Source organism: Aptenodytes patagonicus, chromosome 3 (genome assembly GCF_965638725.1).
Source record: "Aptenodytes patagonicus chromosome 3, bAptPat1.pri.cur, whole genome shotgun sequence".
Lineage (NCBI taxonomy): Eukaryota > Metazoa > Chordata > Aves > Sphenisciformes > Spheniscidae > Aptenodytes > Aptenodytes patagonicus.
This window is the reverse complement of record NC_134951.1, coordinates 26,105,853-26,129,599: the sequence shown is the minus strand read 5'-3', so window position 1 is coordinate 26,129,599 and position 23,747 is coordinate 26,105,853. Positions and strand designations below refer to the sequence as shown.

At 34.9% G+C, this 23,747-nt stretch overlaps 1 protein-coding gene across 1 annotated transcript in view; it reads left to right on the top strand.

Moving 5' to 3' along the window:
* The window catches only part of CSMD1 (CUB and Sushi multiple domains 1), a 1,284,461-nt gene that overhangs the window by 976,449 nt on the left and 284,265 nt on the right, over positions 1–23,747 (top strand). The window contains exons 19-21 of the mRNA XM_076332906.1: positions 1,773–1,889; positions 3,327–3,542; positions 6,364–6,552. Of these exons, the coding sequence (XP_076189021.1) occupies positions 1,773–1,889; positions 3,327–3,542; positions 6,364–6,552 (522 nt within the window). The remainder of the gene's footprint in view (positions 1–1,772; positions 1,890–3,326; positions 3,543–6,363; positions 6,553–23,747) is intronic.

The following is a 23,747-nucleotide window of genomic DNA, read 5'->3' as shown; positions in this document are numbered from 1 at the left end:
AAATAAAACTCACATTCTTTTAGGTAATCATTGTGTTAGAGTGTTTGCCTTTTGAGGCTCAAAAAGTTGTGATCCGAATTTTTGGAATATGGCAGTTTTAACTGAGGTTGAAATGAGCATTTTGCAGTCACCTGCAGACCTCACATGTTCTCACAATTGCAACTTCAGAAATTAAATCAGCAGAATAAATCCCTAAGGGAAAAACACGTTGCTTTGTTTCATGCCCACAAAGAAGAAAAAGAACTGTGTACAGAGACGCAGTGGCTAAAGTTCCCTCTAAGTAATGTGTCATTCTTAAAATACTATAATCTCAAGGTGGAGCGTGAAAATAATTTTGTAGGGAGAGCTAAATAAAACCAGGTCGTTTACATATTTTAAATTTTAAACTTAAAACTATGTAAATTATTTGTAAATATTTAATGTCTGCTTTAAGGAACGTTGCACAGTCAAATATTTTTCTTCCTTCTGTGATGTTTACAGAATAAGAGGGATTTTGAATGAATGTATAGTACCATTCATTTATGGCATTATGAACCTGATATCTGTAATTATGTTATTTATTATTAAGTAATGTTATCAACCATATATTTACTGTGGTTTTACCCAGGCATATTCTCATTCATGCTTATGTGCAGAAATACATATATTTGTATATAGGCAAAACCAGACTAGAAACATTTCCTTTCCTTTTACTTATTTAGAAATATGTATAATACATAAATTCAAAAAATAGTAAAACTTTAATAAACACCTTAGTCTAATAAGAAATTAAAAAAAGAACTTAGGCTATAATGCCAGCAAATTTGTATGTATATATCTATTTTATTTATACATTTACATACACATACTGCAAGTTTATTGAACATTTTGTCATGTGTATTTGCCATCTAGTTTATGGCAAAGTATAACCCTCTATGTGAGGAAGAAGACTAAAAGCATCTTAATGCTTTGTTGTTTTATTGTTAAATACTTAGTTTATTAAAATTAAAAAAAAAACCAACATAAAAAGCTGGACAGCAACAGATGAGTGAAAAGCACAGCCATGCTGTATTTATAAGATCAGTGAGCAATTCAGCATGCAAATCTTAAACTTTAATTAATTTGCCATGCAAATTTGAGCAGCCTAGTTTAGCAAATGCTAGTATGCATAAAATGTTTTCCAGCGTAGTTCTTGTACATTTAAAAATACTCAGTTCCAAATAAAATACTTATGATAGGACAATCTAAATCTTTGAAAGAGAGTAAAATACACTTTTTTTTTCCCTGAACATCACAGAAGAAATCAAATAGAGACAAACTTTTCTATTATTTGAAAAAAATACATTTTTTTCTTAAATATTTTTGTTTGATAAAAATGGTATTAAATATATACCTTTCTAAATATGTAGTGCAAGAAAAGTAGCTGCAAGATATTTGATTTTTTAGTTAGTTGAGAAAAAAAATTAATCTTCTTAAATACTACTACAATAGGAATTAATACTTACAATATTCTGGAACAAAGTTTTACTTATTTTTGTATTCTACTAACTAACAGGAGAGGCTGTAGATGAAAAATAAAATCCCTTTCAAGGACTAATGTAAGAATAAACAAATTGTTGTCAAATGTGAATGTCATGGCTTTGGATGAATTAACTTTTTATTTTAATACTTGACCCTATTTTCAATTTTAAGGGTAGTTCAAAAAGTAAACTAGAATTTTTTTTTTAATAAAAACCAGGACTTCTGTATGACTTCTGTTGGTTCCCCCCCCCCCCTTTTTTTCTCTTGTTAAGCTTTATGTGGTGGATATATTCATGGGAAGAGTGGAACTGTTCTTTCTCCAGGTTTTCCTGATTTTTATCCAAACTCTTTAAACTGCACTTGGACTATTGAAGTGTCACATGGCAAGGGTAAGAATCTAATATGAATTGCATATGTATATGTAATGTCTATGTTTAAAAAACTCGAACACACAAACACTATAAAATGCCTTTTATGAATTGAGTTAAATCAGTGCTTTCTGCCATTTTTTTGAGGAAGAAGTTTAATTTCCCAAAATAAATATCTTCAAATGCAGTGTTTCTAGTTTGTGGGATTTTTTTTGCAAGAGAAACATTCTTTCAACAGTTACCAGAGGAAATGTGTTTTAGTCTCTCTTAGAAAAATGGGCAGAAAGTAGAAGAGGTAAAATATATGAAAATAATAGTTAATTGTTAAATAGCACTAAATTTTTCAGTGAAAGCTGTCGGGACCTTGTTGATAGCTCTTCTCCATTATTAAGCATGAAGAAGCAGATTTGATCTGTGTATTAGTAACCTTAGATTTCAGACTTAAGTCATTAGGGCCAAAAATTATATATCTTTATCTTATATATACAGTAGAGTAGCATTTGGATGCACAGCTGAACTTGGCAGCTTATCTGTTAGGAAAATGTGTAAAAGAACTAAGGAAAAAGGCCTAGGAAGTACTAATGATGTGTTACATACCACTGAATCAAAGCATAATAAAAATATTCCTCAATCTCCTTTCTATGACAAGAAAAGTCTTTGTTATGTGTGATAGTCTAAGAAGTATATTGGAAGTTTCTACTGTTTAAAATCTTCTTACGGTCTGGATTTTTGTTTAAATCTCATGGCATTTTAAATATTAAGTATATGAGAAGACTTTCTAAGAAGAATGTTGTTCCCCACAGTAAATAATTGTATTTGAAAACCTAACTGTAATTGAAAATTTAATTCATTGCTGGACTGGAAGTTGGCAACTGAAAAAACAGTCATGACTTGAAAAAAGGACTGGTCCCAGAAAATATGAATCTGTATATATGGAAGACCATACATAAAACTTGTATCAGCTTTGTCCTTGTGTATGGGCACTTCACCGAAGTTTAGAGTAAAAAACAGAATTGTGCTGGAGGAAATGCAAAAATAAAACATGAATACAAAATTTTAGCCAATTATTAAAGTATGTCTCCTAGTTTAATAGTGAGATCATGGTAGAGATTATAAATAAAAGAGACATACAGGACCTTGAATAAAATCTATACAATACAAATTTAGATTTTCAGAGTGTTGTATACAAATAACACTGAATCCCATCAATTCTCTTATGGGAGCTATTGATTTATGGTGAGCTAAACAAATATCCACACTGCACATATTCATTGGTCGAGCCTACATGCTTTCTGCAAGTTTTATTCTCTGAATTTCGGGTTTTGATTCCATGTGTGACTTTTTCTAAAAATCTTTCCATATCATGCAAGATTTACGTTCTATGTCCCCTGTGTATAAAGGAAGAGAAAATCTTCCTATTAAATGCTTTTCTTTTCCCCGTTTTTAATATTTTTAAAGGTGTACAGCTGGTTTTTCATACCTTCCACCTTGAGAGCTCTCATGACTATTTGCTCATCACTGAAGATGGAAGCTTCACAGAACCAGTAGCCAGGTTAACTGGCTCAGTCTTACCCCCTACAATTAAAGCTGGCCTCTTTGGAAATTTTACTGCACAGCTTCGATTTATATCTGATTTTTCAATTTCTTATGAAGGTTTCAACATAACATTTTCAGGTAAGAAATTCCATTCTGCTAAATATCCAGAAACTGTTTCAGTTAGCAGAAACATTATGAAACACCAGTAAAAAAAGTCAATAGAAATTGTATAGTCTCTATCATAGAAAACTTGCTAAGGTTTATAAAGGTGGCCAACAGATTGAGAAGGATGTTGGTGATGTGACTGTTTTAAGGAGAAGTTTTCCCTGTTCTCAGAGAACCATCAACTGTGTGAAAAAGAAGTTTGGAGGAAAATTAAGGGGGAAGAAAATACAAAGATAGAAAGTACTGCTTCAGAAGAAAGAAACTAACTGGTACTGTTTTACTAAAGGAAGTATAGAAACTGTAAAAAAACAGTAGTGTGCTAATTCAGAGTCATAGAGGAGTCTAAACTGAAGACTGATTTTGGAATAGAAAATGTGTATATAAAAATAAAATAAAAGATTTATTAGCTGTTGTTATATGAAGAAGTTCTGATAATTTTTACAAATTCCTCTTTAAGATAATTGAAAAATTTAAGTTACTGCTTCTTATTTACAGTCTTCTAAAACTAGACAATAAATAAAATACATTTCTCAATAATTTTCTTTGCCTATCTCTATTACTGGAATGTAGAATATTTACAGATACACATATGAATGAATCAACCGCTAGTTGAGATGCTCATGCACATGGATATTCTGTGGAAGAAGTACATAAGGAACTCATATATCCAACTCTCTTACATCATTTTTCAAGAACTGAAAAACAATTAATACATTTTGTTGAGATCTGGCAATGTTTACAGATGACCATGCTATTTACGAATAATGTATCTTGTTTAGCTTGCTTATTTAAAAAAGAAAAAAAAAACACACCTCACTGATTAGACCAATAGTGAGTAAGTTGGACTTACTCATATCAAATGCTGAATTACATTCATTCTAGACACTTTGGACTAACCAAATCAGAGGTCAGCAGTTTTAGAAGTTTGAAATGTAAATACAAATATTAAATGAAATCTCTGATAGTTTATTTATAAATAACTCAAAATGTTAGAGGGCTAGGTAACTTGTAGAAAAATACGCAAAGTATCATTATGGATGCAAGGGGATAAATTGTAGAGTAACAAAATATGTGGATCACAGAATTTTTGAAACACAAGCAAAGGTTTATGCCGTATCTACAACTGATACATACATAGATAGCCATCATATGCCGTAATTTATATTAAATAAATACTTTGAGAAATATAATCAGGTACACTAACTTTATGACACAAATGGGTGGGCTTGTTTTCTTATTTTCACACAATCAGAATGTCTTTCTCCATAGTAAGAAGTATTTAGCGAGAAGGCCTTAACCTGTTTTGAATGTCATCTAACACAGAAATTTGTCAGGAAAATTCCCAGGTGCCTAAAGGTCTGTCACAGGGTATCTCCATGTCTACCTCAGCCTTTATAGTGCTGAGCAGAGGTAGTAGATCTTGTGTTTTCAAAACTTAGAACTTTTGCCAGCAGAAACTGGTGTGGTTGTGGTTTATAGATTCCTTCTACTATTCAGGACCTTCCCACAAGGCAGTTACTATAGGGAAGGGTTTCTTTATTTTATTCAGTAAGTCAGCTGTTTAAATGCTCATTCAGAAACTTTGGGTTAGGTTTTTCCCCTGACTAAATAAAGTTTCTTCCTCTAATTAAGTAGATTTGACCTTACCTTCCACCAAGGTAATGTTTTAGAAAATGGCTCTTCTTATCAGTTATCAGAAGTGTCACTCTTCTAAGTGATCTCTTGGGTCTTTTGGATCATATTCTGAAGAATATAAAATCATACTTTTTGGGTTAGACTAAAGTTTATCTTTTTCAACATCTTTTCTTGAACAGTGGTCAGTAGTGAATATCTAAGGAAGAAAAAAACCCTACAAAACAGAACAAACATACAGTGATGCTTCCCCAGCGTACTCTGTGAGGATGAGAGAATGTGTGGCTCAGACATTTCCTGAGTTCAGTGTAGTCCCTCTCTACCTAACAGCCCTGATTTTTGCCCATTAATTTGTTCTGACTCCACCTGAATTATTCCTGATGCATAGTTATAAAAGAGACAAAAAAATTAGGCATTGAAACTACTTTAATATATATATTATATATATATTACATATAATATATATATAGAGATATATATAATATGTATAATATATATATTATATATATATTGACGGTTGGTCTCGATGATCTTAGAGGTCTTTTCCAATCTTAGTGATTCTATATATGTTTTCATTTGGGTGACACCTGTAGGATTTCTAAAAGGTATGTAAATAGAGATTGCCTGATTAAGAGTGTAGCTTTACTTAGGAAACTCAAGCACACTTTTTGAAAATGTGGTCATATGTCTTTTCATTCACCTGACCCTTTGTTTGAATTTTTGTTAGATTTTTCATTAGATTTTTCTTCATTACATAATGATTAGATTAGATTTTTCTTCATTACATAATGATTTTCTTTAACTGTAAGTCTCGCTTCCAAAGCTGTTTGGGAGTTCAGATGAAACAAATCAAGAATTATATACAAAGGATGTAATTAAACAAAATTATAGTAAACCACTTACAGTACCAGCTGATTACAGCCCTTGAAATTAAGAAAATAAATGTAGTGTGGGTGGGACACAATAGATACATAATTACTGTATATATAACCATAATAGACATTTAGAAACAGTAGTGGGTTTTAGTAGAGAACACAACTCTGAAATACATGTTTTCCAAGTGTTCCATACTGACACAATGCAACTAATTTGGTAAGCTTTTTTTTTTCCCATGTGGACAACTTGTCCCATTTATTTATATATTATGTTTTACTGCCTACAGAATATGATCTGGAGCCATGTGATGATCCTGGTGTTCCTGCCTTCAGTAGGCGAATCGGTTTTCATTTTGGTGTTGGAGATTCCTTGATCTTTTCTTGTTTCCCTGGGTATCGCCTGGAAGGTGCTAATAAACTTACCTGCCTGGGAGGTGGTCGGCGTGTATGGAGTGCACCTCTGCCAAGGTGTGTGGGTAGGTGGTCACATGCTTTCATTTCATTCATCAAATCGTTAATAGCACATGGCATGTGTCAGAATACTGGGCAGAGAACAAAGCACTTGGGTTGAAAGGATTGATCCCCAAGCTGTACAAATTATAAAGTCAGTGCAAGATATAAGTAATGCATGTCTCTTTTACTTAGAGAACAAAAAATAAGAAAGAAGAATAGTTAGAATTGTGATAGAAAATAAGATCAAAATGTCTTGTGAGACAAAATGTAAATCTAATTATTGAATTGTATGTTTGCCATAATTAAGATATAAATTTCTTACTTTGTCTTTCAGGGTAAAGAAACAATGTTTAGAGCTTTTAGGCAAAAACAGCCTTTGTTAGAGTCCCCCATCTGGTTTTAAGGGTGTTTTTTCATATTGTGTTTTTATTCTTGTAACCCTAAACTGTTTTTTGGGGTTTTTTTACAGTTTATAAACTATAAACTGTATTACAGCATTGTAAACTGTAATTTTTAAAATTAATGTGCTTTTGTTAAAAATCAGTAACTATAAGCTCAAATTGAGTGAACAGTTCTTTTCTGGGAAATGCTCTGGGGAAGGATTTTATAAAATTTGTACTGTTGCTGTATTTGATTTGTGAGATGGTTTTATCACCACCATGTGAAATGAATCTGATCAGGTACAATTGACATAATGTTTCTGAAATGTCAAATAGTTCCACACACCTCTAAATAGATTTCCTCAAGAGGGTTCTTGTTTTAAATAAGATTTTATTTCATTAAGGGAGAAACTCAGCTTTGACTTATTTCTTTTGTTTGTTTTAAAGGGATGTATCTCTATATCTGAAAAAAGTCATATCACCTACATCGTATATGGATGTAAGAGACATATATAGTTTTTATAGAAAAAAAGTAAACCATTTCTAATTTTGTTTTAAAAACCTGGGCTAATTTAACCCATGATGAAAGAAAGTAACAGATGAGAGAGAAGCCAATATCATATGGAGCTTGCCATACATTTGGAAAGTCTAGATTTAAGTCTTAGGCTATTTTCAGCTTGATTTGTCTTAGAAGTATCACTGGCTTCTTAACACTGTCTATGAATGTTGGCTAACCAAATGTTCACCGTCCTATATCATAGAATGGCAGAATCATAGAACATCTCAGGTTGGAAGGGACCTCGAAAGATCAACTAGTCCAACCTTTTGTGGGAAAGGGAGCCTAGATGAGATTATCTAGCACCCTGTCCAATTGCATCTTGAAAACTACAGTGATGAGGACTCTACCACATCCCTGGGAAGGTTGTTCCAGTGACTGATTGTTCTCACTGTAAAAATTTCTTTCTTATATTGAGAGTAACTTGTACCTGTTGCCCCTTGTCTTCTGGACCTCTGTAAGGCCTTTGACATGGTCCCCCACAACATCCTTCTCTCTAAACTGCAGAGGTATGGATTTGATGGGTGGACTGTCCGGTGGGTGAGGAATTGGTTAGATGGTCGCATCCAGAAGGTGGTGGTCAACAGCTCAACGTCCAGATGGAGATTGGTGACGAGTGGCGTCCCACAGGGGTCCATATTGGGACCAGTACTGTTTAATATCTTCATCAATGACATAGTGGGATCAAGTGCACCCTCAGCAAGTTTGCAGATGACACCAAGCTGAGTGGTGCGGTCAACACGCCAGAGGGACGGGATGCCATCCAGAGGGACCTGGACAAGCTCGAGAAGTGGGCCCGTGTGAACCTCATGAGGTTCCACAAGGCCAAGGGCAAGGTCCTGCACCTGGGTCGGGGCAACTCCCAGTATCAATCCAGGCTGGGGGATGAAGGGATTGAGAGCAGCCCTGCCAAGAAGGACTTGTGGGTCCTGGTGGATGAAAAGCTGGACATGAGCCAGCAATGTGCACTCGCAGCCCAGAAGGCCAACTGTATCCTGGGCTGCATCCAAAGAAGCATGGCCAGCAGGTCGAGTGAGATGATTCTGCCCCTCTGCTCTGCTCTGGTGAGACCCCACCTGGAGTACTGCGTCCAGCTCTGGAGCCCTCAGCACAGGAAAGACACGGACCTGTTGGATCGGGTCCAGAAGAGGGCCACAAAAATGATCAGGGGGATGGAACACCTCTCCTATGAAGAAAGGCTGAGAGAGTTGGGGTTGTTCAGCCTCGAGAAGAGAAGGCTTCAGGGAGACCTTCTTGCAGCCTTTCAGTACTTAAAGGGGGTTTATAAAAAGGCTGGCAGCAAACTTTTGAGCAGGGCCTGTTGCAACAGGACAAGGGGGAATGGCTTTAAACTAAAGGGGGGTAGATTTAGACTAGATAGAAGGAAGGAATTGTTTACGCTGAGGGTGGTGAAACACTGGCACAGGTTGCCCAGAGAGGTGGTGGATGCCCCATCCCTGGAAACACTCAAGGTCAGGTTGGACAGGGTTCTGAGCAACCTGATCTAGTTGAAGATGTCCCTGCTTATTGCAGGGGTGTTGGACTAGATGACCTTTAAAGGTCCCTTCCAACCCAAACTATTCTATGATCTATGATTCTCCATAGGGCTCCTTGTGAAGAGAGAGCCTTCATCCTCTTTGTACTCTCTAAGTACTGGAATACTGTGATGAGGTCGCCCTCTGAGCCTTCTCTTCTCCAGGGAGAAGAGACCTAACTAACTCCTTCAGTCCATATTGATTTAAAGTGTGCAAATTTCACTAGAATAATATTCACATACTCACTTTGAACCTAGCATTTTATTTTCCCTAATTTTAAGAGTTTTCAGCTATTCTATAGCTGTTCATGTGTGTAAATGGAAAATTAGCTCCTTATTTCTCCGTTCTTGAAGAAAAGATGACCATTAATTGTGCCTTATTACAATTCTTTAATATGTTAAACATTAGTTTTATCAAGGTATCGTTAGGCTATATCCATGTGCAATTAAAACTGAGAATAAAAACTCTTGCTACTGCATGTTGCTTAACTGTTGCTTATTAAAAATGTTCCTTAAGTAGCTGATTCTAATACAGTCAACATATTAATGTATTTAGTACCTATATAATTTATAGGAAGCAAAATGGAATGAATAAAAATCATAGTAATATAAAGCATTTTCTAAGCAAATCACTGATATATTTTGAGGAGTGGCAGAAGAAAGGTAGGCCTCTTAAGAAGAAAAGTGTTTCTACCTAATAAAAATATCTATGAATGTTATCAATTTCTGTAAAGTCATATCAAAGTACAATATGATAGTTTAAAAATATGATTCTGTATCTGACATCTTAAAAAACATAGACAAAATATAGAAAGGGATAAATACTTGTATATTTAAATAATGGTAGTCTCTATCTCAAAAAAAAACCCCAAACACAAAAATACAAACAAAAAAGAACCCCTCAAAACCCAAACACAGTCCTAGAGGACTGTAAGATGACTAGATATTATGACAAATTACTAGAAGACACAAAGTGGTATTAAAGTGAGAGGTTACAAATTCATTATCTAACTCCCCAGAGGACAGCTGTGTGTCCATCACCAGCTGTCATGTACCAGGAATTTAACTGGTTCCAGGACTATGGGTTGTGAGAAGGGGTTCTCAGTCTGCAGTTATTTTATAGTGGATGGGATTGAGATTCAGATCCAAACATCTAAATTTGACTGTTTGCAGTGTTGTTGCGTACATGTGAGCAAGAATTTTAAGCTCTAATTATAGATATCTATGACAATAAAGTCAGTAGAAATCCTAGATTTAGGTATCTATTTACAGTGAAATGAATCAGTCTCCAGGCACCATTTAGATGCCTAAATAGAGGAATTACTTCCATTTATTTATTTATTTAGTTAGTTAGTTATTTCTAATCAGTCTTTGACAAAAGTGTCCCAGTTGGCCTGCTCGTTCCAACATTTTTATTGCTCCTTTATCATACACCTTGTTAGTGCATGTATGAAGCCTTGTGGCTAAGACACCAGTTTCAGAGCTAAAGTACTTCTGTAATCCAGCACATACCACCTTTGGTTGCCTGCATTTATGTTTCATTGGACCTACTTTGAATTCCCATTTCTGCCACATATCTGTGTGCTATGATTTCTCTATTCTGAGAAAATCTAATCTCTGAAAAGTGAATTGATACTGCCTATAGCATACATGGAAAGATGGTATGCTTTAGGAGGGATTTCTAGACTTTCCAGACAAAGATCCATGGATTAGGGATTGAAGGTATAAAATTTCAGTCTTGAAACCACTTGTAGTTTCTGAGAAATGCATTTAGTGAATCCTTTGGACTTTCAAGGTCCTCTCGAGGAGGATATCTGTACCATATAAACAGAACCTGCCTTTGTAGTATCATGCTGCAGTTTAGCCAAAGCGGGGGCAAAATTACAACCACTTTTAATTTGATGTTGACTAAAAGTTCAGATAAATTGTAGACCTGTCTTCATAACCAAGCCTTGCAAGAAGAAAGACAAAAACCTTTCCTTGTGGTACGTGGTATGTAAGGAGGAACCCAGCAGTCCACTTTTATGTAAGAGCCAATTGGTTGCTGGAGTAAGAAATGTCTGTTGCTGCTCCTCTAGTTAAATTCTGAAAATGCCAAAGAATCAGTAAATTGCATTAGGAAGGAACACATATGTATTTAAATATATTTAGTATATAGTGAGTGAATATGTATGCTAACTGTTGTGACAACACTGGAAAAATAAGAAAATATTTTTCACTGGCATCTTTAAATCATGAAGAATTAATTTAAAGTTGACAACATGCACTAAAAGTATAATCTGCCAATCTTTATGCACACTTTAATAATGTAAGGAAACAAAAGCTAATATGTGTTCATTTTATGTAAGCTTTCTTTTTTTCTGATATATTTTTTACTACTTTTTAAGTATTATTATTTGGAAAGTTATCTGTGTCTGTTCCCAAATTCATTAGTTATCATTTTTATATATGAGGTTAGAGATATTTGTTGGAATAAGAGAAAATTAAATGAATATTGTTCAGTTTATATTCTTTGAAAAATTGAATAATTGTTATGAAGTTCCATATATACTAAGAATTGTGCTAGAATGATAAGCTATATAGTTGATGTTGAAGATTTTATTCAGAATTACCATCTTGTGAACCTTGCTTCATAAAATGGAATTTTTTGGTTTATATTATTCGCTTTCATGTTTAAATATGTGCTCTATTTGTTGCTTAATTTTATTCATGTGTCATTTGAATATAAATTTTGAACCATTATTGTTTACAGAACATTTATTTTTCAGTTATGTGCAGCCAACATTCATATGAACAAAGATGCTCAACCACATAAAAGGCTCAGAAAGTTAGCATTTTCCATATATAAATTCAATATGAAATTGTTTGCCTACTTGCTTTTCATTTCAGTACTTGTTACCAGACATACATTCAATTTTCTTAGAAAAGGAATCAAAATGCATGTCTGCACTACACTAAGTAGCAAGAATATCTATATTAATTATTTCCTATAAAAATTAGTATCTTATTTGATATATGGAATCTTCAAGAAGTTATAGGTCTTGGGAAATTTGGGATATTTGCCTGTTTGGGGTTGTTTGGGTTTTTTTGTTTGATGTTTCTCTCTTTCTTGTGGGCTTCTCTGTGTTCCATTCAAACACATGTATATTTTAGTTCAGATATAAAATCATATTGATCTGCAGGAATATTGTTACCTTGTGCTGTAGAAAAGAGACATTTTATATTGTTGTTATGTACATTTTGTTTTTTTAAATGTTTTTATCTTTTAGAAAACCTTTCCTACATAATATACAGTAATAAGATAGTCATACCTGATATCTTGAAAATGCTCACTTAGTTATTTCCATAATGTGCATGACATACTGCAAAGTTGCAGATTACCAAAGTATCAGTAATTAGCTTAATGAAGTGTCAGCCATTGAATTAGCCATGAATTTATAGGACTAGTGTAACCACTTACTGTGTCAGACACAGATATGCCTGTATATTCTCCCAAGCATAATTTAGAGATACATATACAATCATGTATACATGATAAGTCTGTAATTCATATAGAAAGGAAATTTATTTAGAGAGCTCAATATTTCCTTTTTGTTCTTATTATGTTCAGTTTTGAATAAATTTATAGACTGGTTCTAAGACATCTGTCATTAAATCCATGTACAAGACCCCACTTCCTAATTGATCAAGAAAACCTTTTATAAATTATGCATAGCCAATTGGCACTTATCTAAAACAATATATCTAAATAACTCTTTTATCTCAGTCTGTGAAGAAAATTCAGTCTCTAAGAATGCAGCAGACTAAAGATAACTATAATGTAACTAAGACAAATACAAGGAAAGAAACTGCTAAGCAGCTGAGTGAAACTGAGGGGGAAAGACACACTCAGTGCCCTTCAATTCAAGCTGCTTTCATATGATTTTTTTCTTAGCACCAAGAATGTTTACAGAGGTCCCATTTCTTGTTGCCATGGTACCTAAGACATTAGGGGTGAAGATATCCTCTTACCTTCAAGAGGAGTTCACACAAAGACTACTTCTTTCTCAAAAGAGTGAAAAGAAACTCCTTGTCCTGAAATCTGCTGGCTTTAGAGTGTACATTCGGAAGTTAAATCTAGTCTCAACTCAGTGGCACAAATTCACAAGTGCGTTACTGGGTTCAATAGCCTCTTGATTATTTCTTCCTCATTATTATTTCTACACTGACCAAACTCATCTAGATGATATATACACACCAACCTTTATACATCAACAAGGATTTTTTGGTCCTTCTAAGAGACATGGTAATACATACTTTAATGATTCTTTTAATCAGATTCAGGATGAAAGCCCTTCAAATTTAATTGCATTTAATTTATAAACTAAACATTCACATAAGCACATACTGATTTGTATCACAGAAATAGTACTCAGTTTCATCTGCTGGTGAAAAAAACAACAAACCAACAGGGTTTCCAAAGGTATTGCCATTCACCCTTCTCCATCCAAGTGAATAATTTCAAGGCCTTCCTTCAGGGTTCATCTCCAACATGTTCTGAAATTTTCCTGGTCAGAGAACCATTTGTGCCTTTTCACCATTCTTCTCCTTTGAGGAGTTATTTTCCAGGTAAGGCAAAAGCAGAGCTTGGGAGATCTGGTTAGCCTAACATCATGATGCTGGCATTTTTAGTCCAAGACTTCGAGTCCCATAGAAACTGCATTATCGTCATTTTCAGTGGCCTTCTCTCCATGCTATGCGGGTAGATGGTTTTGCCCTGAACTTCAAAGGTTTTTATCTGAGTACCTGGAAGTTGGTTGGCTCTCAGAATAAGGCAGCATCCCTTCTTCTTCAGTAAGGACCCTCTTTTTCACAGCAAAAATACACCGCCAAGTCTATCTGTAAAAACAGATAGATGTTCATAAACAGGTGTCCTTGTAAATCTTATTTCCCTGTGTCAACCCTTCGCTCTCTTGTCTTTTCAATTAGAATTATTTTAATGTTTATCTCAGCCATGCACGTCAAGTGGTTATGCAGTATTATTCTAACTCATCACAGAGTTTTGAAGACTACCTAGAGTTTCCCTTTGGGTCATCACTCCATTTCTAAATATGTCCTCCATTTGGAGCTCTCCCTCCTGACTAGAAAGCAGTTTGTGCCTGCAGCCACCTACTTGCTACTATTTGATGAAGAGAGCTTTACTGTTAGCAACTAAAAAGTGTGGAGAAGATTCAGGCCCCTAGGGCTGACTCCCTTTGCACTGTTTAAAGAACAGACATGATTATTACCCAAGGTGGTGTCAAATTTCTCCCATCTCAGAAGATTTAACTTTATCTCCCCCCCCCCCCCCCCCCCTTAAAGCTGTTCTTCTCCTGTGGAAGCAACTCCCCATACCTTAGCTGTCTGGTGAATTCTCTGTTTACATTGACATGATGTGGCTGTTCAGGAAGATCCCTTCCCTCCACCTCTTTACACCAACTGTAGAAACACTGGGATTGCCAATCTCCTCACAGAGAATGTCTCTTTCTACATTGAATTGTTTAAAGAAAGGTAGTGGGGTCATCCATAAAGAAATCTCATTTCCTGTAAAAGCTTCCTCAAAAGCACTCAAATAACAGTGATGGCTTCCCTGTCAAATGTGCTTGTAGTTGATATCTGCAGATGAGACACTTCAATCTCTTTTCACACAAGAGTACTAACTGTTTTCCATTTTTCTAGACACAGTGATTGCATTTGAAAGAGATATCCTGCGGTCTTTACTTAACTAGTGACTCACTCCAGCCAGTATCCTACAGTAAGGCTTTTCTGCAGTTACCCACAGTATAAAGCACATAGACAGTCTTTTGAAGGAAAAAACATGGCTGGCTACTTTTATGTAACTGTTCTTTGAGATATGTTGTCTAAATGTGCATTCACAGTGTTCTCTTTTACTCAAAATTTACTGTAACTGAGAGGAATGCAAGATTGAGGGGAACTGAGAGAGAGAAACACTCTGCTACTTTGCTATTTTGTGTGATGCACAGAATTAATGGAATTAAGAGCATATTTCTATAGATAATGTCAAGCTAAAAATACCCTCCTAGCAATCCTGGCACAGGGCTACCTGAAAAACAAACATGCACAGCGTCTTGAAGAAGAAATGTCACTAAAATAACCCATATCTTTAGATTTGAGAGTACTGATATAGGCATCTGGTTTTTTACTATTCTGAAATGGCTTGTCACCTATAAGGTTGTTAACATTATCATCTGGCACATTACTGTAATTGACATGTTTGCTTATGTGTTGTAGGTTTAATTTCCCAAATTTACTTCTGAATAATTTAATTATCATTTAAAATTACTGGTTTTGTGTTTGTTAGTATGCTTGTGTGTAGGTGAAAAACAAGCTACTGGAGTACAGACAAACTTCTCCCGATTATCTTTTGTCTAGTTGGGATTTGAAAACAGAAAACAATTTCTTTCCCCTTCATTCATTGACGTCTCATCCTGTGTTATTATTTGTTGTTTTGTTATTATTGCTTCAATTATTATTCCAGTGTTTTCCAGAAAAAATACATTTTCTTCAAAACCATGTTTGATTACTAATTGTGGTTATGATGGGTTATTGACACTACTTCCACATATATAATTTATTCCCATTATGTCACTTGCTTTTACATAGTTGCAAGTGTATACATACATTTATACTTATTTCATGGTTGTGTGAACAAAATTGCCCAAGAGTGTGGATACATATTCTTCTCGCTTTTTCCTTCCAGCAATAGCTCTTTTTTTCTTTACCTATAATTAAAAAATTATATTACAGTTTCATTTACATTTCAGAGCTGACTACTTTTTCCTGAGGACAAAGCCCAGCTTTCAGTGAGTTGGTCCTCTTAGAGTACAGATCCAAGAGTAAAGCGCCTAGGCAGTCATGCACTTCTGCACACAGAACTGTGAATCTCAGAAGCTTCGTGAATACTGGGGTCCAGAAATGATGTGGAACAGCTCCTTAGTCTGTTGAAGTCCCTGATTCTGAGGCTAATGTCCACCTAAATGAGACCATCACAATCAGGTTTTGGCTGCTATCTTGTCTTCATTAGCCTTTTAAACAGGAGCCACACAATTCGTCTGGGAAATCTGTTACTAAGGCAGATTTCCTAGATCTCATCTAGCAAACCAGGACTATGCTTTTAATCATGCTTTTCTTACCTTCCAGTTTGCTTTAAGTTAAACTAGTCAGGAGCTTTCTACCACTCTGTATTGGGGTTGTGCTACTGTTAAAAAAGGAAGACTCATAGGTTAAGAGAAGAAGCATTCCTATAAGTATTTTTTTTTTAAAATTGAATGTAACAATTCAATGAACCACCACAATGAACACTAAAAATAGATCTCGAATCCAGAAAATGCTCCCCCTGCCCACAATGTATGCATTCTTCCAGCTCAGTACCATATTCCAAAGGTTTTACTGTCATGCTGCAGTGCAGAATGCTGTTCCTGGCCTCATGAATTTCATATTCCCTTCTGCACACTGGCATGGCTTTGTCATAGAATCATAGAATCATTTAGGCTGGAAAAGACCTTTAAGATAGAGTCCAACCTCAAACCTAACACTGCCAAGTCACCACTAAACCATGTCCCTAAGTGCCACGTCTACACAGCTTCTAAATACCTCCAGGGATGGTGACTCAACCACTTCCCTGGGCAGCCTGTTCCAAAGGCAGTTGTCAGTACTGAGAGAAGTTAGATGCAGCTCTGCTTCATTTTTTCTGGATACCAGTGGCAAGTTTCTCCTCAGGCTTGGTGGGGAGTAGAGTGTGTGCAAAAGCAGAAATGTGACATGAAACAAGATACCTGATGAGTATACACATTTCCAGAGATAGGTGGCTGATTAGTAGGGGCTGAGGGAGAGGGGGGAGTTTAGATTGCAGTGCTGAACGCATACATCTGATGTACACCTAAATCATCTCCTAAGTACTTTTATCATTTGCAGTGATCCTCTAACAGGTGAGGAATGAGCCTTTTAGTTTTGGTAGTCCTTTATGGTGCACTATGACGTGCTGATGAAATTCTGAAAGAGGGGAGACATTTCATTCTTTCCTTCCTACTTGCCAAAGATGTGCTGTTCACTGATTATTGAAGACCATGAGTAGAAACCTGAGTGGAGACACCTTTACAGTGAATTGCAAGGTACAGCACCCAAGTGTAGGTACCTTCTCTTTTCAAAAGACATTTCAGAAATTGCTAGTTCACCCTGCTGGATTTGTTAATCTCTGAGGGGTACAATACAATAAATGTATGTTTATTAGGTCACAGAAGATATGGTTCTGCTATAAGAAAAGATTAGGTACAAAATAATAAATTTATTTTATTCCATCATACTCGGTCTGTAACATTAATTGCAAAATTGAAGCAGTAGTAAGATTATAAGACAAAATAGAAGTGAATATTTGGTTGTATTTACTAATAATTTTCTTTCAACTCCTTAATACCTTGGCTAATATGAATGGCCTTTACCTAGCCTCTCTACTCAGCATCATAGCTGTAGAGCTACACTTGTTATTAGAGAGGGTTATTTTCCCCTGTTCACAAGGACATGTAACTAAACACTTTGATCACCTCTTCCAGGATTTAGGCATTCAGACATCACATGATAATGGGAAGGAAAGTTTGAATTAATTCTTAACTCTCCCTTCCGAGATTGTCTTAACTTAGATTTTTCATTCTATTACCTGATTTGCATGCTGTTTGTGTCTACTTGTCTGGGTTTTCCCTGCTCACTATCTCCTTAAGAAATTGTGATAAATTTTACCTATGCTATATAATGAAAATATTATTTGTACACTATACAGTGTACACTATGTATCTATATAGCTGAAACCAGGACATGAGTTCAAACTAGCCTTTCATGGTAAGCATTGCATAGAGTTCAAGCATAACACATTAATAAAATAAAATTATTTTTGAGTGCTGGGGTTTTTTTGTTTGGTTTGGTTTTTAACCTGCATTATTTTCCTGTCCCCCCATTAGAAATTTCAACTGTATGGAGTGTTCCTAAAGCAAGTTGTGAAAAACTTAAAGGATAAAGCTGAAAAGAACCAGCTACTTAATGTTTTCATTTCATATTTAAGTGATATTGCTCCTTTATTAAATTTTACATGGCACTTGATTTTTAATGGTGCATTAATACAGTATTTGAGTAAAATCTTCACCGAGGTATTGTTCACTGATATTCACATTAATATCACATTAATTTATCATATTCAGTTGTTATAATAAATATTATGTGAATAATTAATGATAGGGTGCTACAATAAATTGCTGACACTCTTTAATAAGCTGTTGCTTTTTAATAGTTTAGTTAGTATTCATTGCAAAATCATCAATTATAATTAATATACTTTGTCATGTTGTAGCATTGAGTTAATTTCCATCGAGATTGAAACATAAGTGGGAACCTTGTAAGCCTGAATAGCGCTGGAGATTTCTGTGAGACCCTTGAGATCTGGAATTCATTGTTTTCTTTAAATTCTCTGTAGTATAAAATTTGAATTTGAATTCATCTTTAAGAAGTCAAACTAAGTCTGAAAATTGCTGTTCATTTTTAGCTAGTGTTTAGGCAGAGAGAGCTCTCATTTAAGAGCTGCTCATGAGCAAGAGATCTTATATAACATCAGTAGCTGAATCTCTGAACCTTCAGATAGTATCCAGGATCCACTGTATTTCAGAATTCTATATTTAAATGCTGTCACATTTTAATTGTTAAATCTTTAGATTGTTTTCTATTTCATACAACATATTTAATAAAGTTTTTAAATAGATTTTTTATAATTTCTATTTCTTTATTTTATAACATATTTTTATAAATACAATTGAAAGGTGTTTTTTTAATCCTTGGGTTTTTTAACCCCTCATTTTTTTTGTCAATGTTTGACAGAAAATTGTAGATTTGTTTGAGTTAGCATTTGAGACTTACTGTATATGAATCTTCAAAATCTGGTGCAATATAGTAATTACAGGTTTGAGTTGTCTCTATTTTAAAACTGAAACTTTAATATTCAGGCAACAGATTTCAGCTGATACAGAGTGGGCATTTTGACTCTATTTTCAAAATGAAAAGGAATGATTCATAAGAGACCTTAATCACCTTAATGTGAGACCTGGTATGAAATTTTAATCACCTACAGTCAGAAGGAATAATGATTGCCTCAGGTCGCCCTTTTGCCTTCTTTCTACATTTTAAGGGTTTGTATGCTAAAATTTTTTTCTTGATAAAACAAATAATGTAGGGATTTTATCTTCATAGCTCATTATCAGATGACACTAGAAAGAGTAGACAAAAATATATATAAAAAAAAAAAATCCAAAAAAATGCCCCCACCTTGGATTCTGCCAATAATCCCCTGAGGCCAATGAACATCATAGGATTTGTTTTGAGAACCTGAGTAGTGTCTTATGTCAGTGACATATGGATTGAAAACTAATTAAGCAAACCTCAGAAAAGGCTTTACCTGCTGTTTAGTCCTTCCTTTCCTACTCCGTTATTCTTTGCAATGGAATGGTACAAAAAAAATACAGAATAAGAGGTTTGTTTTCAGCAAGGGATTTCAGTAAGGTTTTCAGTGAAGTGTTCTAACCTCACCATTATAATAAGGGTGTTGCTTAAAGAATGTTGAGAGAGGCTTACATGCACATGCTTTATTAGTGCGGTCTGTAGCTGATGACCTTCCTTGCCTGAAATCTGTCTTAGAGATGCAAACAAGGAGGGAAAAAAGAGGGGGGGGGAGAGAGAGAGAGAGAGAGAGGAAAAAAGGGGAGAGCCACTCCTCAGGCACCAGCTCAGAAAAGGAAGGAGAGAGTCCCCAGGCAAATAGCTCTCCAGTAAAGATAGTGGTGACAATGATGATGATAGTAATGACAAAAAAGCCAACATCTTCCTGCTTTCTCACTAGTACAGTTATATTTTTCATGCAGACCTTTCAAGCTCCTCATACTGTCAGCACCGAATGGAGCATGTGTGGGTGCTGCAGACTAAATAGTAGTTAAGCTTTGTGCATGTATATTATTGTGTAATATTTATTGTGTATTAAAATGACTATTATCTGCTCGTTATCTACTAGGCCCTATTCCAATATGAAGTTACAGGCTAAAAGCCACCAGGTTTAGAGTGATGCGATCTTAGTGTAGAGTTACAGGCTAAAAGCTACAAGGCAAGAGAGTGAGAAGTGGGGTGAGAACAGTATGATTTAAAAATAAATGGCAGTCACTTTTTAGGAGAAACCCAGCATAACAGTGGTTCTGAATTCAGCAGTGCCAGGTGAGAACAAGAGCACTTGTTGTACCAGAGTGAAAGCACTGCCACAGCAGCCTGGCAGTGTGTAGATGAAAGGTTACAGGATCACAAGTGAAGGGCTGGCTGCAAATTGGAGATGAAGGACTGCTAACATTACAAAGATTAAGGCACTGTGCAACAGAGGTACTGTGGAAACTCCATGTGCACCTTGGCTTGATGCAGCATTCCAGTTAACAGGAAGCTTCATCTCCTTGCACTGCATCTGAGTTTGTATATGAAGCTGTGCTTGAGTCCAGTCATGTAGTGTGTCTGCCCTGCAGAAGTCATATGCTCAGCTTTAGAGACCCCTCAATCAATGACTCTGGAGAAACCCTAAGTTTTTGCTATTATGTGAAGACAGAGCATATGATGCTTGGTTCAGCTTTATCCATGATCCCCTTTGCTCTTGTTTTAATGTTGCATGACCATCCTACTGGGTAACAATATTGTCCAACAGAAACATAAAGAATTATCAACTGTATGAGCTCAGCTTCTTCTCATATTTTGTGAACTGCTGCACAATTTTGTAAATACAGCAAAGATATTCTGCACTCAGTAGAGTGCTTTATGGCAGAGAAGCCTTTAAACTGACGATGTACTATTTTTATTTGATCTCTGCTTTGGAGATCTGCTTAAAATCCTGTCAAACCTTTTAGCAAGATGTATGGAAGAAAAATAATAAAGCAAACTTTTCCATTAAACAAAGTTATTCTTACATTTTACATGAACTGTATTTCAAAGCATTTCAAGAATCTCTGAATTTTGTTTGGTTTGTAGAGTTTGTGTTCTTATTCAGGAAGTGTTTGATGATCTTCAAAAGATCCACCCTCTGCAGTTTCCTTTTATCCAATTTTAAGTGAGACAATGAAAGAAGGAGGAAAAAAGTTACTTATGTAAATAGAATTTAAGTGACTTTATTAAGCAAAAGAACAAAGAATGGGGTCAAGTATCTGTTCCAGACAGATTGCTCTCACTGCAAGGGAATAAAAGAATAGTTTTATAAGGTAGCATTTTCCAGACTGCTGCAGTCCTCAGCAAGGTTATAACAGACAACTCAGAAACTGTAGTGAAAATAAAGCATATAGTTCCTCCTCTAAAACCTTTTACGTGTGGACATAGGTGGTATACACCCAGTAAGAGTGTACTTTTTGAATTCTGAGGTGGATACTTTTGATTTTATAATAAATAAATAAAATTAACTTTAAAAAACACACAATATTCAAAAGTTGTAATAGAGAATTAGATTAATCTGCTTTTATCTGCTTTCCACCTTTGAAATGTAGAGCCAGTACCATATAATTTTTTTTTTCTTTTAAAAGGAGATGAGTTTAAGGGACCTTGTCTTTTGGATGCTGTGGTTTGGCAGACTTCCATAGTTTGGCAGATTTTAAGAAGTGAAGACTCTGAATTGGAACCGTATAAGTAGCTGACATTTACAGAACAAATTTTGTTTAGTACATGCTAGTTTAAGCCATGTAACAAACCATTTAGATGTGATGTTAGTAACTTTTTAAGCACTAACAACCAAACTATGCAGAAAGAATTTGGGAGCTGAGAGTTTAAATAATTTATTCTTCATTTAGAAACAAAAGTACAAACATCTGTAGCACTATGAGAACATTTTTATTTAGATTAGCTACATTAAATTAGTATGCATTACAAATCAGTTACAACAATTTTGCTGCATACATAAGGCTATATTCTTAAAGAAGGTCATTATCCCTTGCTGCTCATCCTCAGCTAAGGATGCACAGATATTCACTGAGGACATCAGAAAGGTATCTCCTGTTCTTAAGTTACAAATGCTTAAAATCTAATGTTTTACAATGGAAATAAAAATACGTATTTGGGTTTTTTTAATGTCTGAATGGTTCTTTTGTAGTTCTCCTTCAAATTAAGGAACTAGATTAGCCAGGATGTTTTTAACATGTGACTGTTTAGTGCTATTGCAGTGCTTAGAATCTAATTCTTTTACAGTCTCAATAAAGTTTCATATTTAAATTATGCTCACTTTTTATTTGTAGTCCAATTCCAATTAATCAGATCCTTTTCATATGAAAACATCTTAATTTTATAGAACTTGTCAGAACACAGTAGGCACTATTTCATGTTACTTCTTCAAGAATGTGCCCTTCTTTCTTTCTCCCTCAGACTCAAAACAACTGTGTACAAGTTGCAACAATCCCCCTATGTCCTTCCTAGAGGAAAAAGAAGTCTCTCCTATCCTTGTGAATGGAAGTTTTTTGTAATTTCTTATGACATCTAATGAATTATCAGACTTTTGGTTTCATGAGATAAAATTCCCTACTAGTTTTCTTTATTTATTTCTCTATTTTTTTTCTCAAAACAGAGTTCTGTACATATTCTCTGTTAAAAAAATCTCTTGGATTACCCATATTTTGGGTTTTGCCACAAAATATATTTACAATACCTGAGTAAATTGAGACAACTATTATGATAAAGTGACAACTGGATCTTTTCTGTTTAAAGAGTGGATTTAGGTGCCACTGACCATATTGATAGTAAAAAAACCTGGAAACTTTGAATCAATTTATTTTGCATCTTGAAAAATCAACTAGATTACTACAGAAACAGAGGAAAGGTAGGAAAACAAAATAAAGAAGGGATCTGTATTACATCGTAATACATATTGCAGTGCTACACTCTTTTATAGCAATTTTTAGGTATTATATCATATGCAGATTTTAAGTTCTTAAATTGTACCTACATTAATACTATTATGCTAGTCTAAGCACATCACATAATCTGACAAAGAGCATTATGAAATAGATTCCTTTTCTTTAAAGGCTACAGCTGGAAGAGCTAGTCCTGAAAATACTATTTACATAGGGCATGTTCAGTGGGTATGTTATAGTATACATGTTCACTTAAATACACACTGATTTTTCCAAAACAAGGTTGTGGATCAAAGTATGGACACAGAATATCAACAGCAATTACTTTAAGATCAGTAAAGATTATTTCTCATAACAAATTCTGTACCTGTCAATGTTTGCATAATTTGAAGACTTGTAGATACTAATACTGATATAGTTGATTTTTATTGGAGGAAGGGTGCATATGGCTAATATTCAGTGAATTATATTTAATAAATGAAAATACAAGTAGAAACGAGACTTTTTTCTCATGTAGGGGGCATGAGAAATCTTTTCTCTTTCATCTCTCTGGGGTGGGAAGGCAGATCATTTTCCCAAGATGAGGGCAGGTCACTGGAACTCAGAAGGAATATGGAAGGCATTGAAGTAAAGTCGTGGAGTGAGAGAGTAAAAGTCCTCTGTAGCCAAGAACTAAGGAACTCTTTCAAGATCATATGATAAGATTTGTCTGCTTAACTTGAGGTACTAAAATCAGTAGTTACTCACAGAGCACGTGTGCTAGAATGTTGCATGACAGCTTTCAAGGGTGATTGGCAGTTTTTTATTTTTCAGTTACCAT